The sequence below is a fragment of the Calonectris borealis genome, chromosome 5 (assembly GCF_964195595.1).
Source record: "Calonectris borealis chromosome 5, bCalBor7.hap1.2, whole genome shotgun sequence".
Classification (NCBI taxonomy): domain Eukaryota; kingdom Metazoa; phylum Chordata; class Aves; order Procellariiformes; family Procellariidae; genus Calonectris; species Calonectris borealis.
Genome location: NC_134316.1, coordinates 29,271,470 through 29,296,990, shown reverse-complemented (window position 1 = coordinate 29,296,990; position 25,521 = coordinate 29,271,470). Strand labels below are relative to the sequence as shown.

Below are 25,521 nucleotides of genomic sequence, written 5' to 3'. Positions count from 1 at the left end.
TTAATCCCCACATACAAATTTTATAAATACAAAACAAATTCACAAATTACTTTGAATGCTAAATAAATATCTACTTAATAAACTCAGACTGAATACCTCCAGCCAGCACTGGTACAGTACTTAAAAGATATGCAATTGTACTCATTCATGTGTAGTGTTGAGAAGATATGCTCAAACAAGTTTTAAACACACACAGTTTCTTCAACTGTGCTACAGCAGAAGATTTTATCTGAGTTGATAAAGCCCTCAATACCACAGCTCCTACAAAATCTAGAGGATGAAACAAGGTCATTTGGTGCAGGAAAAAACAATGTACTTCTGGAAGATATTTGGACACATGAATGTATTAAAAATGTACAAAACCTCTGTAAACCAGTACTGTATCCAGTACATCTATCAAAATTATTAGACACTGAATAAAACTGTAGCAAAGGTAATCTTTCCTACGTTCTCCTGAGTGCTTAATATTACATCGAGAATATAGTGCAGGCCACACTTCAAGGTGGTTGAACAGTTGTTATTGCTTTATACAGGTATGACGACTGCGTGATTTAACATTTCATTTTAATGAACATAACAGATTCCCTCAAATAATCCTTTGGAAGGCAGAGGTTAGATTCGTGACTTCTTTGCCGCGGGAGCGGCGTGGTCCACATTACCAGATGTGATCGGAAGTCCAAGCTTTTGAGCCTGAATGTGGAAGAAAGCTTGAAGTCTAGTTCCAGCTTTTGCTTCACTCGTGTTACGAGGGTTGTATTCAAAGCAGTTCGAAAACATCAGCTCAATGTCTTCAATGAATTCCGCTAGTAAATAAAAAGTAAATAAATTAATTCAGTGTGTCTCAAGTCATCAGAGAGCAGCATGACAAAGCAGTATGACACCACTGAATTACTACAGTGATCCCACACAGAGTTGCAACACAAAAATGTCTTTACATATGTGTCAAGTTTCTATCATTATATTAGTGGAGTGCCATATAAACATTCTTAAATTTCTCTGATTATCAATAAAGGAAATACAAACCGAGCAGGTACAACAGTACCTTTTGTAAATATTTCAGTGTCACTCACTGACATCAAAGGCTTGAGAAATTACCAGCAGTTTCTCAGCTGCTCATTTCTTATCTATCTCTACATCATGTATTTTGGTAGTAAAGGAACTATGTTCAACAAATCTTATTTAAAAAAATATTAGTAAATGCTCTTATAAAAAAAACAACCAAACACCCCCCCCCCACAAAACCCCAAACCAAACACAATTTCAGCTTTCTAATCCTCTGACACAGCTCTAGTTTAGGACAAGAATTTATTTTAGAAGAAAGAATAGGGTTCATTACCTCTTTCAATAAATAATACTTACATGCTAACTTATATTCACATTTATTCACTTTTTCACGGATTATATTTAAGGCAATAGGTTTTTTGATGATATCATAGTAGTCTGGTACCTTTAAAAAAACAAAACAAAACAAAACAAGAATTATTCATAAACAAACAAGTGGAAGCTTAAAATTCCACCTATGTAAAAAATTAAGCAAATAATGTGCAAGCAGAAAGCATTTGGGTTTTGTTTTTAAATAAACAGAGGAGTCCCAAGCAACCACCTCCATTTCCTAAACTGAATATTAGTGTTCAGGTATTGCTTTTCCATGTTTTATATCATTAGAGTAGCAGACCACAACAAACATTAGCCAGCAATTCAATGGATAAATTTAATCCTAAATACCCTGTGAACAACTGTAAGAAAATTGCATGAGCAGATAAGCATTACAGTGTTCCAGCTATTCCCATCTGTCAAGCGCAAAAATTGTTTCCAAGATTTTAAAACTTTTCATTTTCGTGTAACATACTACAATATTAAAAGCTCCTTAATCATGAGTAATGGCTGTTTTTCTCCACTACCATTCACCATCTTGCAGGCTTGCAAGAGAAATGAAATCCTGAGATTCCGTTTAGTTGTGTTGAAGAGAAGGTAGTGAACCTTTCTGTAGCAAGCAGGACACAGTACTCAGTGCCAGAGATAAACAGCCACTCAGAACAGCATTTATGTGATAAAAGTGAGGGGAGGAAAAGGATTGCTTAACCCTTAAGGGCACTGATCATTTGGATCACAGATTTTGAATTCCAGGTAAGCACCAAGTTTAGGGTGACTGTCTCACACAAAAGCGGGGCAGGGGGACAAAAGAAAAGGATATCTGATCCTAATTTGATATTCCTCCCCTCCCCCCCAAGAAAAGACACCCACATGCACCATCATGTATGTTTTAAAACCAAGTTCTTAGTTATGACCTGTAACTTTACTGTATCAAGTGCAACCTGCAAACAAACCTAGAAAAAGCATTAGTAGAGAAATAGAGTTAGATTGACACATTTTTCATTCCTTTCCCTTTAGGAGTGCTGTTTACATAAGTACTAAAAAGAAAGGTGATTTTCTGCCTTGCTGTGCACTGATCATTCAGTGCATTCTTTATATTGTCTTAAAGGCAGCATAAAGTTTAACCCAAAATTTCTATCATGATGAAGAAAATTTGGGTCACTCAGGCACGGATTTTTCTTTCCAAATTATACAGAGACTATCCCTTAGTGATTGATTCAGGCAAACTGGAATGCACTGAATTCTAGCAGTTTCTTTTCAGGATCAAAATTAAGCTGAATTCTCCATCCCTCCTTAAGAAGCTTCCTTGCATTCACCAGATTTTGCACTTTCCAATGTAATTCCTGTACTCTAGTAGGCAGACACTAGTGTCTGTTTCATTCAAAATTCCTCTCCTCCTCGGCGCTTACATCTTTCATTCACGTTTGTACATCATTCTTTTTGTCCAGATACATTAAACCTTCCAGCTATCTGTGACTCTTCAGAGTTTCAAGTCTTCATTTAACAGCTATCACTGTTAATTTTAATAGAGCACTTAAAACCACGGAGCTCTAGGTCCTGCAAGAATGTCTCTGCAGAGTTGCTCCAGAGGGCTTGGAGAGGACAGGCATGTTGTTAGAGGATAGTTCCAGCAGTGCCTTACAACTGACAAGCCAGTGTAGCCTGCAGAAAAGCAGATGTGCTTTGGGAGCTTTTATTGTTATACAAACCTCTAAAGCAGCACTTACTTTGGGTACCTACCTTACCATCAAGTATTTTAAAATCTAAACAAGAGGGAAATTAAATTAAGAACTAAGCTAAGAAATCATCTTTTTACTGCATTACAATTAACATCAGAGTGAAGTTGTTCCTACCTTGTTATTTTATTGCAGGTCTGTTCTCAAAATACTTTTGCATAAGTTGAAGATGAATTCAACTAAGTAATTAATAACCATAAGCTTACCTTTAGCAGTCCCGTGCTCAATTTGGTGTGGGGTTTTGGTCCCCTCCCCCCCAATCAAAGCATTTCACATTTTAAAATGCTTGATGGCAAGCATATTTAAAATTTTTCGAATAACATGTCAATTAGAAAAGTTATTTCTGGCACCAAATATATGAGCTGAAATGCAAGAGCTCTCTTGAATCCCATGGCTTAGCTGTATCCCCCTGTTTGGGCAATGCTATAAAATCTCAAGTTTTACTGGCAGCAAACAGGATTCTCAACCATTACCATTCCCTCTACAGTTCTATTAGTTACCTGGATTTTGGAAACCAGTTTCATGAAAGGCCAGCTGTCATCATGTCGTACCAGTTCCACTACGAGTTGTTCAAAAGCTGAGAGTTCATGGACTCCCCCTTGACGTCCTGAACTTCTCCTGTTCAACGAGGTCTGAGGAGATGATTCTGGAAAAAAAACAACACCCCACCAGATAAAAATAAAAACCTGACAAGTAAAATTAAAAAAAAAATTGAAAAAAGTGAAACACCATTATTCTTGGGTACTAAAACTGTAATTTCACGGCACAGCTCATGTAGTTTGGCTTCAGGTATTAACTATACTACAGCCTTGTTATTAACCACTAATGTCTCTCTTGCCATACAAAATGATAAGTAGCAGGACTTAGCTGGGTTCCTCCTCAATTCTCCTTCACCGCATTAATTTTGGAAAGGGTATTTTTCACTGATTTCAATTTTAAAACAATTTGTTACACGTTTAAAGAAAAGCCCTATTAAAGAAAAACAGAATAAACCGCCTGCTCATAACTTTTACTTCCACAAAACCTCTATTCAGCGTGGTTTTATCTGCTTTCAAGAATAGTCAGCAGGGTGGTTAGAGGATAAGCCCAGAAACTCCCAATGGTGAAGGACAGAAACGATGCAGAATACAAGGCTGCCACACTGAAGTACAAGCTCTTTTACACTCTTCAGTCTCACACTGGGTCCTTTTTGTTTTTAAAAGGTTAGTGTAGCTTTCCAAGTATTTCCCTACCATCAGATACTTGGTATTAGTTTAACAAGCAAGGACACTGCTAGCCCTATAACAGATAGACGACATTATTCTTCTGGTAGCAGTTTCTTGCTGTACGTTTCACTACCTTGCCTGCATCTGCGTTCTTCACTGTTTAACTCTTCAATAAAACAAAACCATAAAAGCTGTAAGTAAACATTTGCACTTGCATGGGTTAAGGCATAAATACCACTTTCACATTTCTATCCACTTATTAGCAATTGCTCCATATTGTGTGCAAATATGAAATGTCAAAGATGGATATGATAAATCTCCTTGGCAAATTAAGTATTTGTTCTTTAGATAACTGAAATTTTTTTTAAGGTTCACTTCTGTCACTGCAAAAGAAGGGAACTGTCTTGTTGGAAGTGGTAAAAATGCCTTCAACCACCACTTCCAGTCTCCTTGCTCTACCACACAAATATTTTAGCAAGGAACAGAACGTGGTTTTCATTCTGGACAAACACATTTCTCTAACCTGTGGATTGTCGTTTCCTGCCTCTTCTCTTGGGTTCAGTAACAGGAAGAGAAAGCTTTGAAGCAGAAACTGGATACTTCCTAAGCCGTTCGTTCGAGTCTGCGGTATCAACAATTCTAAATCCGAGAGAATTGGAAGGACTGTTTTCCAGTGTGTTATCAGCACTCTTTCTTCCTCTTCGTCTTCTTCGAGGACTGAGTAATTCCACGAATACATCTGCTTGTAATGAACTTTGGCTCTGACGAGTGGTCCGGCTATTAAGTCTTAAAGAAGGCTTTGACACTGACGGAGGGGCCGATTTTACTTTTCTTAAACCCCTTCTGGTAACTTTAGATGAAGATTCAGTTTGCTTACGTGTGTTTTGCTGACTCCGAGAAGCATATCTTGCCTGACGCTGGCTGTTCCGACTTGAGAACGGATTGTTGAGTTTGGCTGCTCTCATTTTTAATGGAAGCTTGACCTGGGGTCTTCCTTGCTTTGATGGGCTACAAAAAGTGAACAATTATGTTTATTTATCCCAAAATTCCATTCCTCTCTTTTCCCTCAGTTTTCTAATTCAGCATTTAAAAAACCCAACCATTCAAGGTTGGACTGGTAAGCAGCTGGCTTTCAAGCTGATGCAGTCATCCAATTACCATTATCTTAAATACTGCTCTGAAGTCTCTTAATTAAATATTACGTGGAGCACATACTTTAAAGAAATGCTCAGAATTCTGATCACCCTTTCAGCTTGTGCAATATGAATGCATGAACTGGAGCACCAGCTATCAATTTCTTTAAATCACTTACTTATTTCTCACAGCAACTGTAACTACTAGGATTTTTGAACAATATTATCAGCTACATAAATAAACTGCAGTTCTAAAACACTAAGTATAACAGTTATGCTCTCGTCAGGGTTTATAACTAATACTCAAGACTCTCCTTCCATTACAGGAGAGAAGGAAGATCCCAGAGATAAATTTACTTCAAGGATATGCAAGTTCTCTCCAACTATTGAATCCGAACTGTCAGAGCCGCAAATAATCTTGCTTCAGTCAATTCAAAAGACTGTACCAAAAAGAAGAAAAATACTCCAAAATCAGAAAAGTTTCCTTCAACTTTTACACTTCTGGCACGTGTATCAAATCCACCACTTTACTGAAATTATCACATTGGATTATTTAGTTGTTTGGGGTTTTTTTGGTTGGTTGGTTGGTTGGGGTTTTTTGGTGGGGGTTTTTTGGGGGTTTGTTTTGTTTTTGTTTTTGTTTTTGTTTTTTTTTTTAAAACAGCTACTGCAGAAGTCCTCACATCCTCCCAATGTCACATAGCCTCCGATGGATGACCTTATCTTCCCTAATGTTTCAATACTTACTGTATGCATCTAGTGCCCCAAAATTCAAAACTGGACAAAGACAACTCCAGGTTTTCTCCAGAAAATCTTTGCTGTTTGAAACTCTTTCCACTTTATATTCAAACAGTAGCTGTACAGAACTACAACTCTGATGGCCATCTCTCACCCACACATCCAAGGCTGGAATTTTCATCCTGAAAAGTGAGTCTAAGTCCAGTGGACCTAACTTTTGTTAATATTAAACTCATCAGTAAGAGCCAAATTCATAACAAGCTGCAATTTTTTTTTTTAATAATCTTCAGACTGGATTTTCAAGATATGTGCTTATGTGAAAAATTACTCCACCTAATAATCAAGATGATATTTCCGTAGAAGACCACTTCAACAGATGTCTATTTACCTTATCTCTTCTTCCTCTTGAGATTCATCCTCCTCATCTTGCTCTTCTTCATAATGCTCTTCCTCACTTTGTCCCATTTCATCATAGTTTGCCTCTTCTTCCCCTTCTCCTAGTTGTTCAGCAGTCTCTTCATCGCTTTCCACAGAAGGTCTCTGTCTGGAGGAGAGGCGTCTAGAGCGCTGTTTTGGTCGGCACTCTGGACAAAACCAGTCTCCTTCAGGAATGACCTAGAAACAGAAGGAAAAAAAAAACAAGCAAGCATTAGTAATATGCAATTAAGTCGTAAGAACTATTCAAGTTTTGTGCGAAAAGGAAGCACTTCTTTTCCCTCAGATACCTTGAGCTTGGGCCTGATACAGTAAGTATGATAGCCTCGATCGCAGCCATCACACAGCACCATGCTTTCTGCATCACCTTTCTTTCGACACACTTTACAGCGAGCATTGAGGATGGACTTTGACCAGATGACACTTCGATCCAATGTAGACAGATGAAGAAATACTTGGGACAAGCTGGTAGAAGAAAGAAGTGACTCTCTCCAGCGATCCAAAACTGTTTTATAGGATCGTCCACCATCACTGGCATCTTCCATTAAAGAAGGAGATTTAAAAAAAAAAAAAAAAGAAAAGAAAAGAAAAGAAAAAGCAGGATGATCAAACTTCTTTTTCAAACACCCAGGTTATTCTAGACTATGAAGTAAGGCTCTGACTTTCAGATAGCAGTAGTAAACTGGGATAATAATACAACCTTTGTCTTATCTCTTCAATACTTGAATATTTCCTCCTTAGTTTCCAAGCTGCTGAAGCCATAAGATTTTACTCTTCAATACCAATTCAACTTAGAACTTGCACATACATAGGACATGAGTAAGACATAAAAGTCTTACTCAGATGTCAACCTGGAAACCTAACAATTTGATTCAAGTTATAAAGTATAAATGAAGATTACTTAAGATTAAAAAAAAAACCAAACCAAAACAAAAACCAAAACAAAACAAAAAAATCACACTCTCAATTTACTTCCCCTTGCGTGTACATTTTGAAATCCCAAAATATTTGCATTTAAAGAAAGCACCTGGCATTAAACAGAGACTTCACGGGCAAAAAAACAACTTAAAGGGCTCTTCTCACCCGCACTTGCCCCTGCCCCAGTATAGTCTAGCAGACATTTTTCAGCCCTCTCCCCACACCTCAATGCCTTTATTCCTGCCTTGCACTCCACCTTCACAAGAACCTGCACGTCTGTGTGGTTAACCAGACTGGGCAACTGGTCTGGTTGAAATATAACTGCTTTCTTGATATTTTATAAGCAATGTAGCACACGTGAATCTGTGGTACACACCTACACACCTACTTGGCAAACCAAGTAAGACCTGGGATCCTAATTAAGTCAGAAATAAATGGGGAGGGAGGGAAGGGGTGAGAAATTATATTGTATTTTCAAACAGGTTTGGTTTGCAATCCCGGCCACTGAAGCAGCCACAGAAATACGCATGCAGAATAGTGAGGGTAGCAGTACCGAACGGGAATGAGCAGCCGGGAATTACAGAAGCAAATGGGCTGTTTGAGGAGCTAGAGAAACAAGAAGGTATAAATTACACTCTGCACTACTGCTGCTGCTGAGCAGAAAGGGAATTTCTTTACGAATGTTGAAAGCTATTTCTTGCATTTTAAAGTAAAGAAGTTTGAGGAGAAGAAGAGACAATACAGCAGTACTTTTGATTATAGAAATGTCCACAGAGTTCCCTTCTAAAAGTGTTAGTCCAGTTATTACTGTATGTTCTCTAGCCGATTAATGATGCACTCCAGTATAAAATGCCACCTTGCCTGCTGCACTAGTCACAGTGGGCACAGGAATGGCCTACAATCCACCCGTCTGCCAAATGTTTTCTCCTCAGGAATAGGAAGAGAAAATATCTAATAACAAATAAAATGAAAGAACAAAAATGAGACTAATTGCTCTCCTGGCAAGGGCTTTCTGCCTTTTCATCAACTGGCTGCCAGGATTTGCCTCATCTTGCATACATTTGCATTAGCAGCAAGCAGCACAAGAGCAGCTATGGGAGAAGGCAGAGGATAAACAGGCAATACAGCTTCATAAATAAAATATAGCCACTCCTGAACTGCAAATACAAATCCGGATTTCCTAAAATTTCCTATTACTTCATCCTTAGGTTTCCTGTCTCAAGTTCAGTCTTACCAAGGATAGTGGTCAAGGTCCTTTTCACGGCACTGCAGTATATCTCTGAATGTATTTTTTAAAATTCAGTAAGAAGAAAATTAAAACCGCTTGTCAGGACACTAGAATCTACCGTGAGACCCACTTCAGTTCTCAGTTCTGCTGCAGACTTCTACTATAACTCTGGCAAAGACACTTTATCTTAAGTGTATATTAGTCTGGCAAGCATTTCTTTTGCTGACAATGGCAGCTCGAGCATTATTACTTTTTTCTGGCAATTATTTCTAGCCTGGATTGGTTCACCGATAGAGTTCATCACACAACACAACAAATACTTGCACTGCAAAATGGCAGTTGCAACCTAGAGAGAGGAATTACTGACCACGACCTGCTTCAGCACGTCCTGCTGCTGAAAGAAACACGCCAAACGACACCCGCTGTTTCAGATCCCAATTTGTAAAATAAGAATAACACTTTTTTCTTCCATCCATCATCTTTCTCATTTACATTGTTAACTTGGAGGGAGAAACAGCCTCTTCCTTTGTGTCTGAGCAGCTCTACATTGCGCAGTGGGATACCCCTCTGTCAGCTAAGCCCTCCAAGCCTTGCTACAATGCAAATGAAGTTGTTTGACAGATCTATGCACTCATCTATCAATAGCTAATTGAGTTCAGGGAAGGGTTTTCCATTTTAGTATTTCTAGAAAGGATATGCAATTGCACAATGCTGCGAAGTTTAAAAAAAAACGGGGGCATTAAAAGGAATGGGGGTGAAGGAAAAAAAAAAAAAAAAAGGATTATGTGAACATGCAGATTTCTGTCCCAAAGTGATAAAAAGAAAACACAGTTCTTTATCTCTGGCTGCAGAAAACTTAAAAAAATATCCTTGAGCTGTATTTGTTTTACTACCATGTTTAAACCTTTGGCTTCAATACTGCAATTCTGTCAATGTAAGGAACTGGCTACAAAATTATTAAAGTAAAAAAAAAAGAACAAAAAAAAAAAAGAAAACCTGATACTCAATACTTCCTAATTGTTAGCAATACAAGTAACATTTAAAATTTACCATCTCTCTGACTAGTCTTGTCTTCCACTTTCTTCCTCTTTTTATCCCCCCAGTGGTTCCTTTTATCATCTTCTGCATCACCTAACATTAAATTCATAAAGTTATTTCAAATACCTTTTTGAAGCATGGTGGATTATTTTTTAAATTAATTTTTATAATCTATACTTGTGTAGTCTAAAAATGTAACTAGAACAGTGGTTCCCAACATGTGCAAAAAAACGTAGGCAGGGAAGGGTAAGAGAATAATGGAGGAATTGCACATCCCAGGATTTACTTTGACTCCCACTTCAAACAGAAGGCTTAAATGGAAAGCTCTTAAACCTACCCTCCCTTACCTTTCTGTCCAACAAACGGCTACAGCAGCAGCTTACTGACCACAGGTTTCTCTCTCAGCAAACAACTTGTCTGGTCTATGCTACCATGAACCTCCTAAGATCTCAAAAATATAGCCAGTTTATGGGCACAGTCCTCAAGGACCAAGAGAACTAGCTCATCTGTTCATGTGAAATGACATACTTCAGACATTTTTGTGCAGGAGTGTTCTCGAGTATTAAAATGGTGAAATGACTCTCCCAGGAAGTAAGAGCCATAGTAAACCTCATCTGCTTCAAATGCAAGCTACCTTCTTTGACTGCCTTCTCTGAAAACAGAAATTCTTCATGAGAAAAAAAAGCCCACTTCCACCTTCACTGCCTCTGCTCATGAAACTCTGCAGGGAAGTAACGAAACCACAGAGAACGAGAACAAAGCATGCATATATACTAATCCTATCCCAGTTCACTGCTGGAAGATGTCTGATGCTATTATAAGGAGGACAATTATAAATAGAAAAGGAAACAACTTTGGGAGTAAAGGAAACAAAAATAACCAAAATCTAAAAAGAAAGGAATGGAACAAAGACAAGCAAAAAGGAGCGAAGAAGCTGTGGGGTTTTTTTGTCCCGCAAGAAGTGCATGGCACATGTTAAAAAGGAGGTAAATGGTTCCCAATATCAGTCACAAAGGTGCTCCCATGAATTAAAATCCAACCTTTCGTATGGAAATCTGAAGGATGCTTAATGACTAGAGTCCTGCACTAATGCAGAAGGCAGCGTTTTTTCCGTGGCTGCCTCACTGAACTCCAGGGCAACCAAATCATTTCATCATTTTATACCTCAATTTTCACATATATGTAATAGGAATGATGAGACCTACTTCTCCATTGCAAAGTATTTTGAAATGTAAGGAAAAGTAATTAATACTAAAAAAGAAGAAAAATCCACAATAAAAATTGTTTGTATTTCTTCATCCTCAAACATATTTTTTATCTGAGAAGTAGCACTTCAGAGTTTCCATCAAACAGCTATTCAAAACAACAAAAAAACCAAAACAAACAAAAAAAAGGCTTTTTTACATCTTAACTCGGAATTTTTGCAGGAAAAACCATGTACTGCAAGCTGCACCCCCTTTTTTGTGATTTTCCCCAAACATTACCTTGGGCTGGACTGAAGGAAGAAAAAAAAAAATTTTCATAGCTAATGCGTAATGAAAGACTTTCTAAAACACAATTCATAATTAAGAAATGCATGCAATTCAAGTCATGTTACATTTAATCACCAGACAACAGAAGATTAGCGGCCATCTAGCAGCTCTGCAAAGCACAGGGTGCCGTTTCTGGGGTTTCTAGATCTCCATTTGCACTGCTATCTTCTGTGTCAGTCTTTTCTTGCTCTTCCACTTGAATATTTGGTATGCACCTCAACTCTAAACTTATCAGAATCACCAGCGAGGCTCTTGGCAGCCTGATAGAGCCTCAGAACAAAAACGGAGCAGAGAGGAGCAGCTGGTCCTTTTATTGCTGCGCTGGGTCCCTTTGTCTGCTCTGCACTCTGGAGGCCACCAGGATAAACTTGCCAGTGACTGCAGTAAATTTCACTCCACTGTCTTTAGTACTAGGAGCTGTAAATAGAGTGAAAACTAAAAATTGCTAAGCATGGCTCCATTTCCTAACAGGAACAGAGCACAGTGAAGGAGAGGAGAGGGAAAAACTCCACAGTGAAGGCAACAACTGAAATCATGACAAAGACAAAGCACGTTCAGTTTCCAGAAAATGCAGGGGTACTCTTTTTACCAAAAGTGTTCCTCTGTACTGCTACCAAAACACAACTCCTAGCACTTGCTTGATTTCCAATGGTTTTACTTCAGTGGTAATTAAATCAGCTTAAAAAGTTGGGTTTGTCAGGTTTAACATTAGAAACAGATATGCAGGGATTTTTCTAGGGGACGGTTGGAACAACTATAAAAAAAACTCCTGTTAGAAAAAAAAATGAGTGTACAAACACAATGATCTATATAATAGGCAAACAAAACCAAAAAACCCACAAACCAAAACGCAGTGGTTACAAACTAAAAGCTAATTTCTATAGTCAGAGTACTGTTGGCCACTTCCTGGCAGGGTGAATGAAAGAGGGCACCTCAATTCTGAGCACAAGGCAATCCCCGAGCAAGAAGCGGTGTCCACTTTTTATTAAAAGGTTTAGTAACACTATTAACACCTGCTTGTCAAGCTAAGTAGGGAACTTTTCTTTGCCTGTTATACATATGCAAGTTGCAAACTAAGAAACAGAACTTGCTGTGGTAGCATGCAAAGACATTGTTTCCAACTGGGGAACATAAGCTGAATTTAAGATTATGCAAATTTTACACTCTTGTTTTTTTTAAGCATGTCTGAAACATTGAAGAGTTATATCCAGAAAGGGCTGCATCCAGAACTGCTGCTTGACCTCTAAAGTGCCTAAGTTTGCCAGATGCCTCTCAAACAGGTTTCCTTGACACTCTGCAGTTGCGCCTTCTGGTCACATCCAGAAGTTCCCCAGTCAGAGCACCTTTCATACAGCTAACTGCCCAGCGCTCAGAAAATCATCAGCAAATAGGTGTGTGTTTTAAACTTTCTTTACTACAGAGCCACTCAAAGTTGCAGCTCCTCCAAGAGCTCTCTAAAATCTTGCCTTCCTTCATTCTCCTGCTAAAAGCGGCCCATTATACAACCAAAAACATGAGATGCTTAGCACCAAAGGTAAAGCAAGGAAGAGGGAACCTGACACTGTCGCTTAACGGTTAGGGCAGTAAGCCAGAGCAGAGGAGACCTGGGATCCTTCCTGCTCCCTCAGCTATATAAGTTATTCTATACATTATAGTAATCTTACAGCGGTACCATTTTTCACAGCAGAAGAGATGCACAGGCACAGTATGGTAAATGAACAGATGAGATTTAAGACATGCAAATCACATAAGACTGCTTTCCCTATGTACTTTCTTTGTCACACAGTATAAAGCATCTAAAGGAAAACAGGATTCCCAAGTTAAAAATAAAGAAGAAACCCCACCACCATCAAAAGGTCAGGCAAAAACATGAACCATCATTAGATCATGCAGAGTTGGGACCACTGAAAAAAAGACGTAGGAGGATTGCTAAAAAACTTTCTCTCCAATACTTTAGGGACACTTTTCTTCTTTTAGTCCTTTTCCTCTAACTCAGGATGCCCGATCTATGGCCATAACCTACTAACAGCCATGTTTTTCCCCTTAAGGGCACACTGTAGTAACCTTCCAGCTGTCAGCAAGATGCTGTTGCCAAAATACTCCCAGAGAGAACTGGAAATGGAGGCATATACTGCCCAATGTATTTACAACTTGCACATGCAGAGTAAATATGACAAACACTAAATGTACTGTCAATTAACTGTTCCATGCACATGTTGTAAATCTTGTCATATAGCAGGAAACAAGCTGTATCATGCCTGGCTTGGAAAGGGCAGACATACTTGAGTTGACCAAACAATTAGCCAAGTAAAGCTTTTAAACAGCTGTGGTTTAAACTACTCCTACGCTCTCCCCTTTCATCTCAATCATTTGCTGCATTTCCCTCTTCTAGAGGTCATCACACTGATAACAAAGGCTTGTGGAAGGGAACGCATGCCTGCATGTTAGAGTCTCTGGCACAAATCTAGCTCAAACTCATCTTCAGTGGCAACTGATATCCAGACTCCATGCAGGAGCAGCTGAGATGCAGAAACAGTTTTAGGTCAACTGTGCCATGGGGCACTAACGTCTAGTGTTAATACACCAAAACCTGCATTTTCATCTTAAGCTACTGCAGCAAAATCTGCCGGAGCCCAAGGATTTTGTATGGAGTCATTATCAGAGAAGAGTATCAATTTAATAGGATGTGAAGCAGTTCGTGCTCTGGAGGACCCCTAGTATGTGCTGTCCTGGTAAACCACGCTGCACCCTTCCAGTGAAAAGAAAAGCAGTCCAGCTGAGCACGGAGCACAGCTCGTCCTCAGCGTGGCAGCCGCAAGGGAAGCCTGGCTGAGACAGCTGCCTCAGGAAGGATGAACCACCTTTACACATTTCTCCAAAACAAAACCCCAGTTTTGAATTGCAAAAGGACCCTTAGGAATCCAGACCTAAGGGATCACTGGAAAACAAAGTTACTTTGTGCACTTTGGATCCCCTCTCTCACCCCTAGAACACGTCAGAGGAATTCAAGGAAGGAATATGCGTTAAAGTCATGCAATAATCGTGCTTTGGTTTAAATTCTTTTTGCAACCTTTTATTTCCAAATTTTATAAATGCAAAACCTGAGGATCTGAAAGTTCGCAATGTAAATCTTGACTATGTTTTACTGTAAATATTCTGTTATTGCTGAACAAGGTGATCCAGACAAACCAGGCCTATATTGCTTTCACAGAAACAGTATAAAAAGGACCATACATTTTTACAGCCTAAAAACACACAGAAGAAACTCATTGTATAGTTGCATGATACATTGGCCTCGACAGTAATGCTGAATTACAGACTATTCCTCCAGAAAGCTCATTCATTTCTGCCTAAGGGTACAATTTGTCTCCCAATGCATCAGTATAATTGTAGGGCCACAAAAACAAGATCACTGAAATTATCCAGGTTAAATAGGCATGTATTTAGGAGTAAAATATGCTGTTACTTAATTAATACATGTAATTCAGGACATGCAGAATAATAAGAAAAATATTAATATTTCCTCATAATCTGTGGCCTTGTATACTAACAATCTAAAATTTTTTGATTTTACAATGGTACATAGCAATAGGTTAGTTATTTGTTCTTTTCCCCAACATGTCCCTCTAAAGCATCCAGTCTTACAGAAGAAGCAAGTTTGGGGGGGGTTGTTTGTTTATTACAAAATCTTACACAAAATTAGACATAGAGTTTCAATTCTGAAAGCTTACCAAGAGGTGCTTTGAGAAACCTGCGCTCAATTCCTTGTTCTATCTGAAGCAGTGCAGATGCCAAGTAGTGGACCACGTTATTAACTGGCTGAGGAGTACTTGTACTTGTTGATGCAGCACTTGGAGCTTCAGTTTTTAACCCAATGAGTCTAGAATAAAAGTGTATTAAATTATCTTTTTTTTTTTTAACATACTTTGAATTTAACACCATAGGTACTTGTACAGGTCTGTATCCACAGTAAATTTTTTTTTTCACTTCATTTACATGCATGGACTATGGACATGAACAGATACTGCACAGGTGTGATTAGTTACCCCACTTCGAGTTTGCTTAATTAGTCTAGCTAATCTAGATAAATCATCTTTAGGTAACAAAGTTATCTAAATTTCAAGAAATGTGGATGACAAATTTCAATACAATTATTAAGATTTCCAGAAAATTTGATGCAACATTCATCAGCTAGTTTATGAGAGATTTCTGTGAAGAGTATAGCCCCACTAATTCTTCAGTGAAAACACTTCCAGTGGTGAGGTGTAGCCTTTTAGAATACTTCCATCTGCAGAACTTCAACTACATATATCCCCACAATTAGTAAGATTTTTGAAAAGAAAATAAATGAAATAAAACCAGAAAGTAATTTTAGAATGTTAAATCAAGAATTGTTAACTTATATGTTCTCATCCTTGGAGGATTTTTCTAAAATACTAATTCTTCATGTAAGGAAAAAAGGAAAAGAAAAAAAAAAAGGGTAAGTTTCCAATAAAACAGCCTTCTTTGACCAAAGACTAAGTAATCATTTCAAAGTATAGTTAATCTTCCTGAACCACAAACATTAAGTATAGTGTAGGAGAGCAACTCACACTAATGAAAATAAAATTCAATTTCTACTTGGGATTTATAAAAAAAAAAACTAATTAAGGCTGTCTGGATTCTGCTTTATTCTGGTGAATGAGCAATGCTTTTGGTTGTTCCTGTTCTTTTTTCACACTTAAAAGCTGTTCATTATATTTTGCAGTCACACACATTTCAAGAGCCTGAAAGCAAACAGAAAAAAAGCTGCATAGTTATTTACATTTCACTAGTCAAACTCCAAGGTCTTAATGAGATGTCACTCGCTCTGAGGTGGATAAAAAGCCCAGCATCAAAAGCAATCTGTCACATGATTTCAGAATCCCATAGTCTCTATTTTAATATGCAAGATTCTATATTAGAGTAGACTTTATTCAGAAACTTTGATGGAGTCAGTATCAAATGGAAAAAAAATGAAGCAACAAGCTTCTGCAGTTGAATTGAGAGTTGGCAATGGAGCAAGTGCCCAAGGTAACTGGAAACAGATAAATTTTAGCTTCTTAATTAAAACAGTGGAATATTTCTATGTTGTGGTTTTCAGGAAGCAAATGCCTGTAAATTGTGTGTCATTAATATAAAGAAGGATGACCCTATCCATTTTGCATGCAACTAGAGAACTCAGATCCAAAGGGCAGTCTTATATGAAAATACTAATTCAGCAAACTGAAATAAAAATGGAGAAACCTTAAAGAACTTGAAATTCCTACATCCAACTCAGCATTCCAAAGTCCACCCAGAAATAAAGCTTTCATAAAATAAAAGTCTAATTGCAGAAAATCTCACAGAATACATAAGCAAACAGTGTGTTAGTACACTGATCGCCTCCAATATTTCCTGCAATATTTCAACATTCACATCCTATCAAGACATACAATTTTGTACGTATTAAGGTAGATGTTTATTTCTGAAAAGTATGTAAGTTCTAAGAATTAAATATTTAGAAATCTTCAAGGTTCTATAGTTTGGTTTACAACAAACACCGATATAGAGTCCCACATCCGTCTCAAATGTTTGTTTAAAAAACAAAAACCAACAAAACACTTTTACAGTTGCAACACTGTATGATTTGAGGTTTCCTCTCTTTTACTATGTTGCAGCTTGCTCTACAGAAGGATCATAATTCATAAAGTTATAAGATTATATCTCTCTTTTGCTGCAGTGCTAAAGATTAATCCAGACCATGGCCTGTTACACTGATGGTTCTTACTGTGACTCATGAAGAGGTACACTGGCCAGTTCAACCAGCAATTTGTTACTATTACCATTTGCCCTTTTAAACACTCCTACTCTTTCCACAAAGTTTTGGGGTGTTTTTTCCCCTCCCCCCCTCGAAAACAAACCAGAAATTGCCAGATTAACCTTTCTCTGCATTTTAAATGATTTTAAAATGAATTCATGTACTCCTTATTTGATAATTAATGTACATTTTGAGCAGTGTAATATCTGAATAGTAAAAGTTGTAAAAATTGGTGTCTTAGTCTTACACGGTAATAGAACAGTGCCATTTAGAAAATATAAACCAATACAAAAATCTCACATTTTACAACTCAAATCTTAAAAAATACTATTGCAAAGAATTTGAAGGTAAAAACAATTTGAAGGTTTAAAAAAAACAGAGCACTGCTATAAAACTTACAGGGAAGAGCCATTACTAAAACTATAGCTCTTACCTGTCTTTCACAATAAACTTATCTTGATCATCAGTTTCCATTTCTTCAGATTCTTCATTCACAGTTTTAATTATACCATTTTCTTTGTTTTCGTCATTCAGAAACTCATACCGCCCATGTTCTAAGGCTGCTCTCCAAGACTGTCTGTCTGTAACCTGAAGCAAACACACAAACTTGACGTTTAGAAAGAATCAAAGGCCACAAACTTTTAGTGCCAATTACTGTCTACACTTAATTTAATTATGCTTTCAGTAAAACCCATAGCATGCAAGAGTTCTCATTTAAGCTACAGACTCGACGGCACCACTGTGCTCCTAGGTATTCTACAATTCACAAATACCTTAATAGCCCCCAATGTTCCTTGGTAGATCCTGTCTTCAATATCCAAAAGAAAGTCTCTAAGTCTCAGTTCAAGCTGCTTCTCTGCAGATAAGTGAGATCCATCATGGGCATTCTGCATCCTTCCCCGTCCTGAAAAAGGTCTGATGTCACTTTGAGGTTTGTCTGCAAAAACACCAAGTAACTTTGTGTTAGTGGACTTCGTTCCTCAAAGTAGCTACTGGTGGAAGGAACAAAAGCACACAGGTTCAAAACTCCCTTCCTCTAGCGACAGTTGCCAACACCAACATCTCCATGCCAACTAAGGCATCTGATCCAAGCAGAGTATACTTTTAAGGGAAGACCTATAGATTAGCATCCGCTCATCCCAACACACAGGATGAGAAATTCCTGTCAATTTAAAAGTCATTCTTTTGTCTTAAAATACTTTCTAAAGTAGGAGATAATAAATAACAAATCTCTGCTGTAAGTGCAAGGAGGAAAAAAGAAAACCAAACAAGAAAGAGAATAAAGTCACATTTCTAGTATTTTTCATATTTGATGGCCCTTACTTTACAGGAGCACTCCTCAGTTTTCTTTCCTGCATGGATCTTAATCATGGCAACATTTAAAACAAGCATGTGCAACTGACAATCACAAAAACTAACAGAACAAGATATAATCCCTTTTAAAAACCTAACTTTAAAACAAAACAAACAGATAAAGATAAGATGACACAGGCACAGACTAGACTGTGTCCTCTAATTAAAGGCGGGGGGGGGGGGGGGGGGGGGAAGGAACAAGGCAGCAAGATAATTTATGAAAAAGAAGGGAAGAGCTGATGATGGGTTGTCAAGCAAAAACCTCTTCATAAGAGAACTGAAAATTCATCCAAAAGCTCAAAAGCCACAGGAAAGAGCTGATAGTATGCCCAGATCCTAAATTAGTGCTTGCAAATATGCATAGGTGGCAAACATTTCTGTTCACAGGGTTTATCTTAAATGCAATGAGTGCTACACTATTTTTTTTCCTCCCAAAGGTTTTAGCGTGACCCTGCAATATGCTATCATTCCCTTGTTCACAATAGGAGTGAAGGCTTTTGAATAATTTCATGCATTATAATGTTATGAAAGAACATGTGCTACTCAACAAATCAAGGTAATAGTAATTGCCTCCCTTTGCGATGTTTCTGTCTCCAGTGTCGTATCTTACGTCTCCTTTCATCATACTGGAAATGAGGACATCAGATGATCAATACTATAATTTACCTTTAGCAGATATTAATCTTCATTCCCCAGTTAATCTTTTCCCAAAGCTCAAATTACTTCCTAAAGATGTTTGTTTAAAAGCCAATCCCATTTTACTAAGCAATGAGATAATAGAAAAATTATTGCTTTTTTTAGCACAAAATGCCAGAAAAACACCACAAAGATCCGGGGGGGGGGGGGTGGGCCAGGGAGGAGAGAAAAAAGAAAAAAAGAAAGGAAAAAACCAAACCTGTTTTCCATAGAGTGAAACAATGCTTAAGAATAATTCTTATTTCTTAGGAATTATAATTAGATGAGAATGAGAGGTTTCTAGAATATTATATAGAAATTACAGTTGTGGAAGCAAATTAATATCAGGAACATTTCATTTACCTGGAATATGGAATTTTTCCACAGGAAAACTGCTTAGTTGTTCATATATTCTACTTTTCTCTTGTAAAAGAGTTTCTTTTAAGGCACTCTCCCTATGTCCTCGGGAATTGAGAGCCTCTAGGAGTTGGTCCAGTTGTTCCCGAGAACTGTAAAAGCACCAACGGTTTGGTTTATATACTGGCCTTGGCACCTCTACGACAACACTGGTGTGTGAATCTTGGTCAATATTGGAGGTAGATTCAGAAGATTTCAAAGACTCTCCAGTTTTACTGAATACCTGAGGTTCATTTGTGCAAGACTGTACACTATTCTGAAAGGAAGAGATTCGAGGCAACAACATGTCTTCTGTGAGACCAGAATAGTCCTCTTCTATAAACAATCCAGGAACAGAGGGGAAAATCCAGTAGCGTCGGTACAGACGGTCACGACCTAATGGGGTGATATTTGTGCAGGCTGTTGCATTCTGAATCTTTTCTAACAGTTCCTTCTCTTTCTTTTGTTGCTCCTGTTTTAAAGCTTCTTCGTCTTCAGCAGTAAGAGGTTCACTCTTTTCACAAGTGGTCTCTTCTTGTCTTGTAAATTCTTTATATCCATTTTGCCCTCTCCTTCCTAAAAGTTAAAGGAAGAAGAATGATAGCAACACAATTCTTTCTTTAACCAAAAACTCAAGTAAAGGGAGGGTTTTGGTTCTGTCCCTTTCTGATTATCTAAACTTACACTGTCAAGGACTATCAGCTCAGTCAAGAAACAATACTAGTTTTATTAAAGAAAAATTCAAGGGATTAACCCCCTTCCCTTGATAAAGAGGAAGCCATCTTTAGTGTACTTTCACTTTGCAGAAACTAGACCAAGTCTCATTTACTGACATTGTCATTTTTAACACCATAAAAAAAGAATCACAATTTTAAGAACTTAAAAGTATGTTATAGAAGTATCTTACGAAGTAAAATTTTAGCAATTTCATTATTGAATACAAACTACATTTTGGACTTAATTTATCATACTCAAAATGATCAACTTAAACCCCCCCAAAGACCTCAGGCTAAACCAGAATCCCTATATGAGAGCTTTTACTGCAAACTCAGTTATGTTACTTTTTTTAAAGTATATATACAACTATTTTTTCCCCTGAACTTGTAGCAGCTGAAAGTACTCCGGTTCACATCTCAGTTTACCAAAGAATCAGGTCCCAATAGCCATCTAGAAAAGTGCATCTTGTAATTAACACATGCAACAGCGAAAAGATGCTGTCAGCACTCAATTTCTACTGATTCCCACTGTGACCTTCAGTTTCTCCAACTGTAGGAATGAAATAACACTTGTCTGCCCTCCAGGTACAATGTCTCAAACACAGGCATTCGAAAAACTTGAAATTCTGTTTAAGACCTCATTGTTTTACCATCGTAAAGCTGTAATAAACATGCAAACCGGTATTACTGAATGATTCAGAATTTCTCTCCCAGGTACTGTTAGGAACTGTAGAAGTTTGCAACCTTAAGTCCACAATGATCCAGGACTTTGCTGGCACAGACACTAGCACAAAGCCTTCACGGGAGAAAGATACAGATGGGCTAGCAGCCCAAAGCCATCAACAATTCATCCTCCTGTGGCGGTATCTATGTTTAGTTACAAATAGCAGGCTCTGCCATTTACTGCACCACAGCTCCTACTAGCACACTGCTGACGAAATTAAATCTGGGGTTAAGTCTGGTTGCATTCTTGTACAGATGGCATGCTGCTTCATTAACAAAGGCAAACTAAACCCAACCACTCAATATAACATTTTCTTTTAAAATACCTGTTGTTTTTGCAGTTTCCTAACGAAAAGAATCAAAACCACACCATACCCAATTAGGTAAGACTCCTACAACTCTCTCCCTCAGTCTCTGAGTGCAATACTCCTAACTGTAATGGTTTGTCAGGCAACAGCCCAGGTTTTTTTAGACAAAAGAGGAATCCCGACAGCAAGTATGGAAGACAAGAAGAAACAGAAGAAGTGTGAAAAAGTACAGCTGTCCACTAGAATCAGGCCAGCTCAATGCACTTAATAGCCCATTATGATTATGTTTGGGTGGGGGTTTGTTTGTTTGTTTTTTCTTTTTTTTCTTTTTCCTTTAAAAATTCACAGGAAAGATTGATACTGTATAAAAATTTACTCTAAAACCCAAGAACTTCCCAGGTGCATGCATGCGTGTGTGTGCATACATGTACCCAAATGAACAAATACATTATAGCGCTACCTCTTCTTCGTTTTTTGTTTGGTCCCAGCTCTTCTTCATCCTCTGTCACTGTGTCCATGTCTTGCTCTTTACGTTCAATTTCTTTGCTCTCTGTACTAGTGTCAAGGTCTTCCCGTTCCTCCTCCCTGACACAAGAAAATAAACAAAAGGTGACTAACTCACCAACCATGTATTCAAAGCTGAATGGAATGAAAAAAAAAACGCAATAGAATAAGGCACCTTCAACACAAACAGTATTTTCCTCTCAGAAGTACTTAAGCTAGTAAAAGACCTATAATGCTTTTTAAAAATAAACTTTAAATCATAGAATACATTAAAACCCAAAAGAAACCCACTGAACTGTAGATGGAAAGTTCCACATTAAAGACTAAAACCTGCACTTCGGTATTCACTCTTTCATTTGAAGAGCATTATTATAATCACATCCTTTTTGGAGACATCTTAGTGTAGTTCTACTGACCTGAATTATTTTTTTCATGACTAAAAAAAAATGTTTCCTTTTCCAAAATGTATACCGTTTTATAAAATGCTTATTACACATTTTTCCCTTATCTGGCAAATATAATTAAAAACCTATAGAACTACAACGCAACCATTATGGCATAACATTTATTTTATTATTTTTTCTCAATTATAGTTTCAAAAACATAGCACAAATCTGTCTTTGGCCCATGCTCACCTTTTGCAAGCAGATTTATTTAACTAACTCCCTTCCTCAAGCAGGTAAAGATAGTGTTGTATATACACTTTGCTTTTTTTTCTGGAATCATATACAGCTGCAGGTGCATGAATCTTACCACCTGAAACCATACAGTTTTATTAATAGAACAAAAAGTCTTGGGTTTATGGAAATCAGCTGGGATAGCACAGCATTTTTTTAAAAAATGCTATTAAATTTGATTCATAAACTGTTAATGTGAGGTCAGTATTATCTAGCTCAGATCAGACCAATTCCTCAAATTAGAAAACGAACTAGAATGGTCTATTATGAAGATATTCATAGATATGAAATCAATGCAAGACAAAAAGTAATGCAAAAAACCCCAAATTAGATTTTTCAAGTTTCTCTTGTCATTAGGTAAAACTGTCAAGCTTTCAATAGAATTATGAGTATAATAAAAGTTGATTTTAAAAATAAAATCACTTTCATAAAGCAATTCTAGAACACTAGGAAGAAAAATAAAATCAACAGTAAGGGCTGTATATTTAAATTAAAATATACCTTTGTATATGATCAAGTCAATGAAAACTACAAGGTAAGGTTTGGCCACATAACTGAGAAGTGCTATATCATATGTATCACAGTAATACCATGTATCGTACCCAACAGATACTTCTACAGCAGGATTTCTTTGCTCCTCTTCCTTCAGCTTTTCTTGTTTCTCTTTCATTTTTAACTCTTGTTCTTTTAGCCTTTCTTCTTTCCTCTTACGTATCCTAATAGTAAGAAGAATATAGAAAACTAGTTGCAATTAATCTTGTATCTGATCTGGCCACATTTTTCTCTTTTATACTACAGCATTCTCTAAAAATAACAGTAATGTGGGAAAGCACAATGCTTAGCACAACAAAGTGTCACTCCTGTCAAGGGTCTCAAGAAACCAGCATACAACACAAACACTGCTATTGTTTCTTATATGCCTTTTGCAATCAAGGAATTAATCTAATTTGTAGCAACAAAATTTAGCTTTCCATATCCTAGTTTTACCTTGCTGCTGCCGCCTCTCGTTCTTTGCGATGCTGTTCTGCCTTTAATTCTCTGAACTCCTGTTTTGCCTGTCGTAACACATCAACAGAGTCCTCGATGAAATCTCGAGTGGAGACAAGAGTCAGCAGTTTCCCACAGAGGGCATGAAGGATCTTCATCTTTTCTCCTAATAAAATTCAGACCAATGTTTATATTTCATTATACAACCGATAAATAAAATCATAGAATCATAGAATAGTTTGGGTTGGAAGGGATCTTTAAAGGTCACCTAGTCCAACCCCCTGCAACGAGCAGGGACATCTTCAACTAGATCAGGTTGCTCAGAGCAACCTGACCTTGAATGTTTCCAGGGATGGGGCATCTACCACCTCTCTGGGCAACCTGTTCCAGTCTTTCACCACCCTCATTGTAAAAAATTTCTTCCTTATACCTAGTCTAAATCTACCCTCTTTTAGTTTAAAACCATTCCCCCTTGTCCTGTCGCAGCAGGCCCTGCTAAAAAGTTTGTCCCTATCTTTCTTATAAGCCCCCTTTAAGTACTGACAGGCCGCAATAAGGTCTCCCCGAAGCCTTCTCTTCTCCGGGCTGAACAACCCCAACTCTCTCAGCCTTTCCTCACAGGAGAAGAAAGGCTTACTCTTACAGACTCCAGACTGAAAATTGTTTCTCATTCAAGAAAAAGTGAACAGTCAAACGTTCGTAGTGCACCAGCTGTACTTGCAAAGAGGCTTTTCCCGAAATATCTGCTTTGCTCAGAGATGCCAACCTTTATTTTTAATTTTTTAACTTTTAGCACCAAAAGGAGAGAATGCAATGTTATCTTCAAAAAGGAACAGTAGATAGTAATTTTTTCTCTATTTCCAAATAACAAACAAAAGACCCAAACCAGAACAGCAATAAAAAGCAGGGGGTGAATCAAACACTCACATGCTTCTCCCAGAGAGATGCCCTTCTGCAAGTAAAACTAACATCTTTTTTTTAAAATGGGATTTAAAAAAACTACTCAGAAGTAATGAGACTGCCTAGTTCTGCAATCTCTGATCTGGTGGAACCTGCTTGTGGGGGCTAGAGCATAGGGGGTGTGTGTCTAAGTGACCTCCAGAGGTTCTTTCCAACCTACATTATTCTATGATAAAGTAATAATAATTTTGACCATTATTGATCAGAAGCAGTTACAAAACTGATCACTTGATGAGCAATCTAACCATTTATTATCTTTTATTACCTGGCAACAAATCATACACTGAGGTACTTGAAAGTTTCTTCAAGAGACCAGGATTACTTAATCTCAGCTCCATGCAAGCATCATCAGTAGCATCAAACCCTCCTCGTTTCTGGTAACGGTATTTCGCATTGGCTGATGTTACATCAGCGCCTGATGCTAGAATGTGAAGTCTGAGAATCTCAGAAAGAGTGCAGCTATCAAGATCCAAGTTTTTCAAATTGCAGCCTACAGTTGAGAAGAATGAACAGTTATTTTATATAGACATTTAAATGTATATAAATATAAAAAATGTGCTTTAAAATACAGACTAAAATAAGAACAGTAACAAAACAAGAAGTGAAACCCACACATACCCTGATGTAACTGGGGCCATGCAGCTGCCAAAGTTGCAACTGCAGACAGTGCAGATTTTGTGGGGTCTGCATCTTCATCCAAAGCCTCTGTTAAATCTTTAAGGAAATAAACACTTTATTCTAGTGAAAATTAAAACTTGTACTGTGGAGGGGAGGAAAGCAAGCCGTTTTTTAAAAGTTGCAGACAAAGCGAAAAGAGGGCCAATATTTACAAAAGCATCAATGTATTCAAAACTCAATTCAACATCCAAATTAAAATTTACGTATCTTTAAATGCAACTAAAAATCCGACTAAAAAGCTAAGGACATGCACCACATGCTATACGCTGTTCTCCCTACATATAAGCTGTTAAAGCAATCACAATGCACAAAACATGCACAATGGCAACATAAAATGCAGCAAAACCAAATCCGTAAACACACTTTAAAGCAAAAACAAGTAACAGTGC

The 25,521-nt window shown here is 37.6% G+C and overlaps 1 protein-coding gene across 6 annotated transcripts in view; it reads right to left on the bottom strand.

The window, feature by feature from the left end:
- Positions 1-259: 259 nt before the first annotated feature.
- Positions 260-25,521, bottom strand: part of BAZ1A (bromodomain adjacent to zinc finger domain 1A) — a 66,347-nt gene continuing 41,085 nt past the window's right edge. For 3 of the 6 annotated variants that reach the window (XM_075151671.1, XM_075151674.1, XM_075151676.1), the window contains 16 exons: positions 25,073-25,168; positions 24,720-24,944; positions 23,495-23,660; positions 23,110-23,223; positions 21,787-21,911; positions 19,547-20,155; positions 17,929-18,092; positions 17,589-17,743; positions 15,069-15,217; positions 9,818-9,898; positions 6,912-7,159; positions 6,575-6,801; positions 4,839-5,323; positions 3,611-3,756; positions 1,360-1,447; positions 260-803 (listed from right to left, as the gene is read on the bottom strand). In XM_075151671.1, the coding sequence (XP_075007772.1) occupies positions 613-803; positions 1,360-1,447; positions 3,611-3,756; positions 4,839-5,323; positions 6,575-6,801; positions 6,912-7,159; positions 9,818-9,898; positions 15,069-15,217; positions 17,589-17,743; positions 17,929-18,092; positions 19,547-20,155; positions 21,787-21,911; positions 23,110-23,223; positions 23,495-23,660; positions 24,720-24,944; positions 25,073-25,168 (3,269 nt within the window). In that variant the 3' untranslated portion in view covers positions 260-612. The remainder of the gene's footprint in view (positions 804-1,359; positions 1,448-3,610; positions 3,757-4,838; positions 5,324-6,574; positions 6,802-6,911; positions 7,160-9,817; positions 9,899-15,068; positions 15,218-17,588; positions 17,744-17,928; positions 18,093-19,546; positions 20,156-21,786; positions 21,912-23,109; positions 23,224-23,494; positions 23,661-24,719; positions 24,945-25,072; positions 25,169-25,521) is intronic. The other 3 variants (XM_075151672.1, XM_075151673.1, XM_075151675.1) reach the window with 3 other exon arrangements.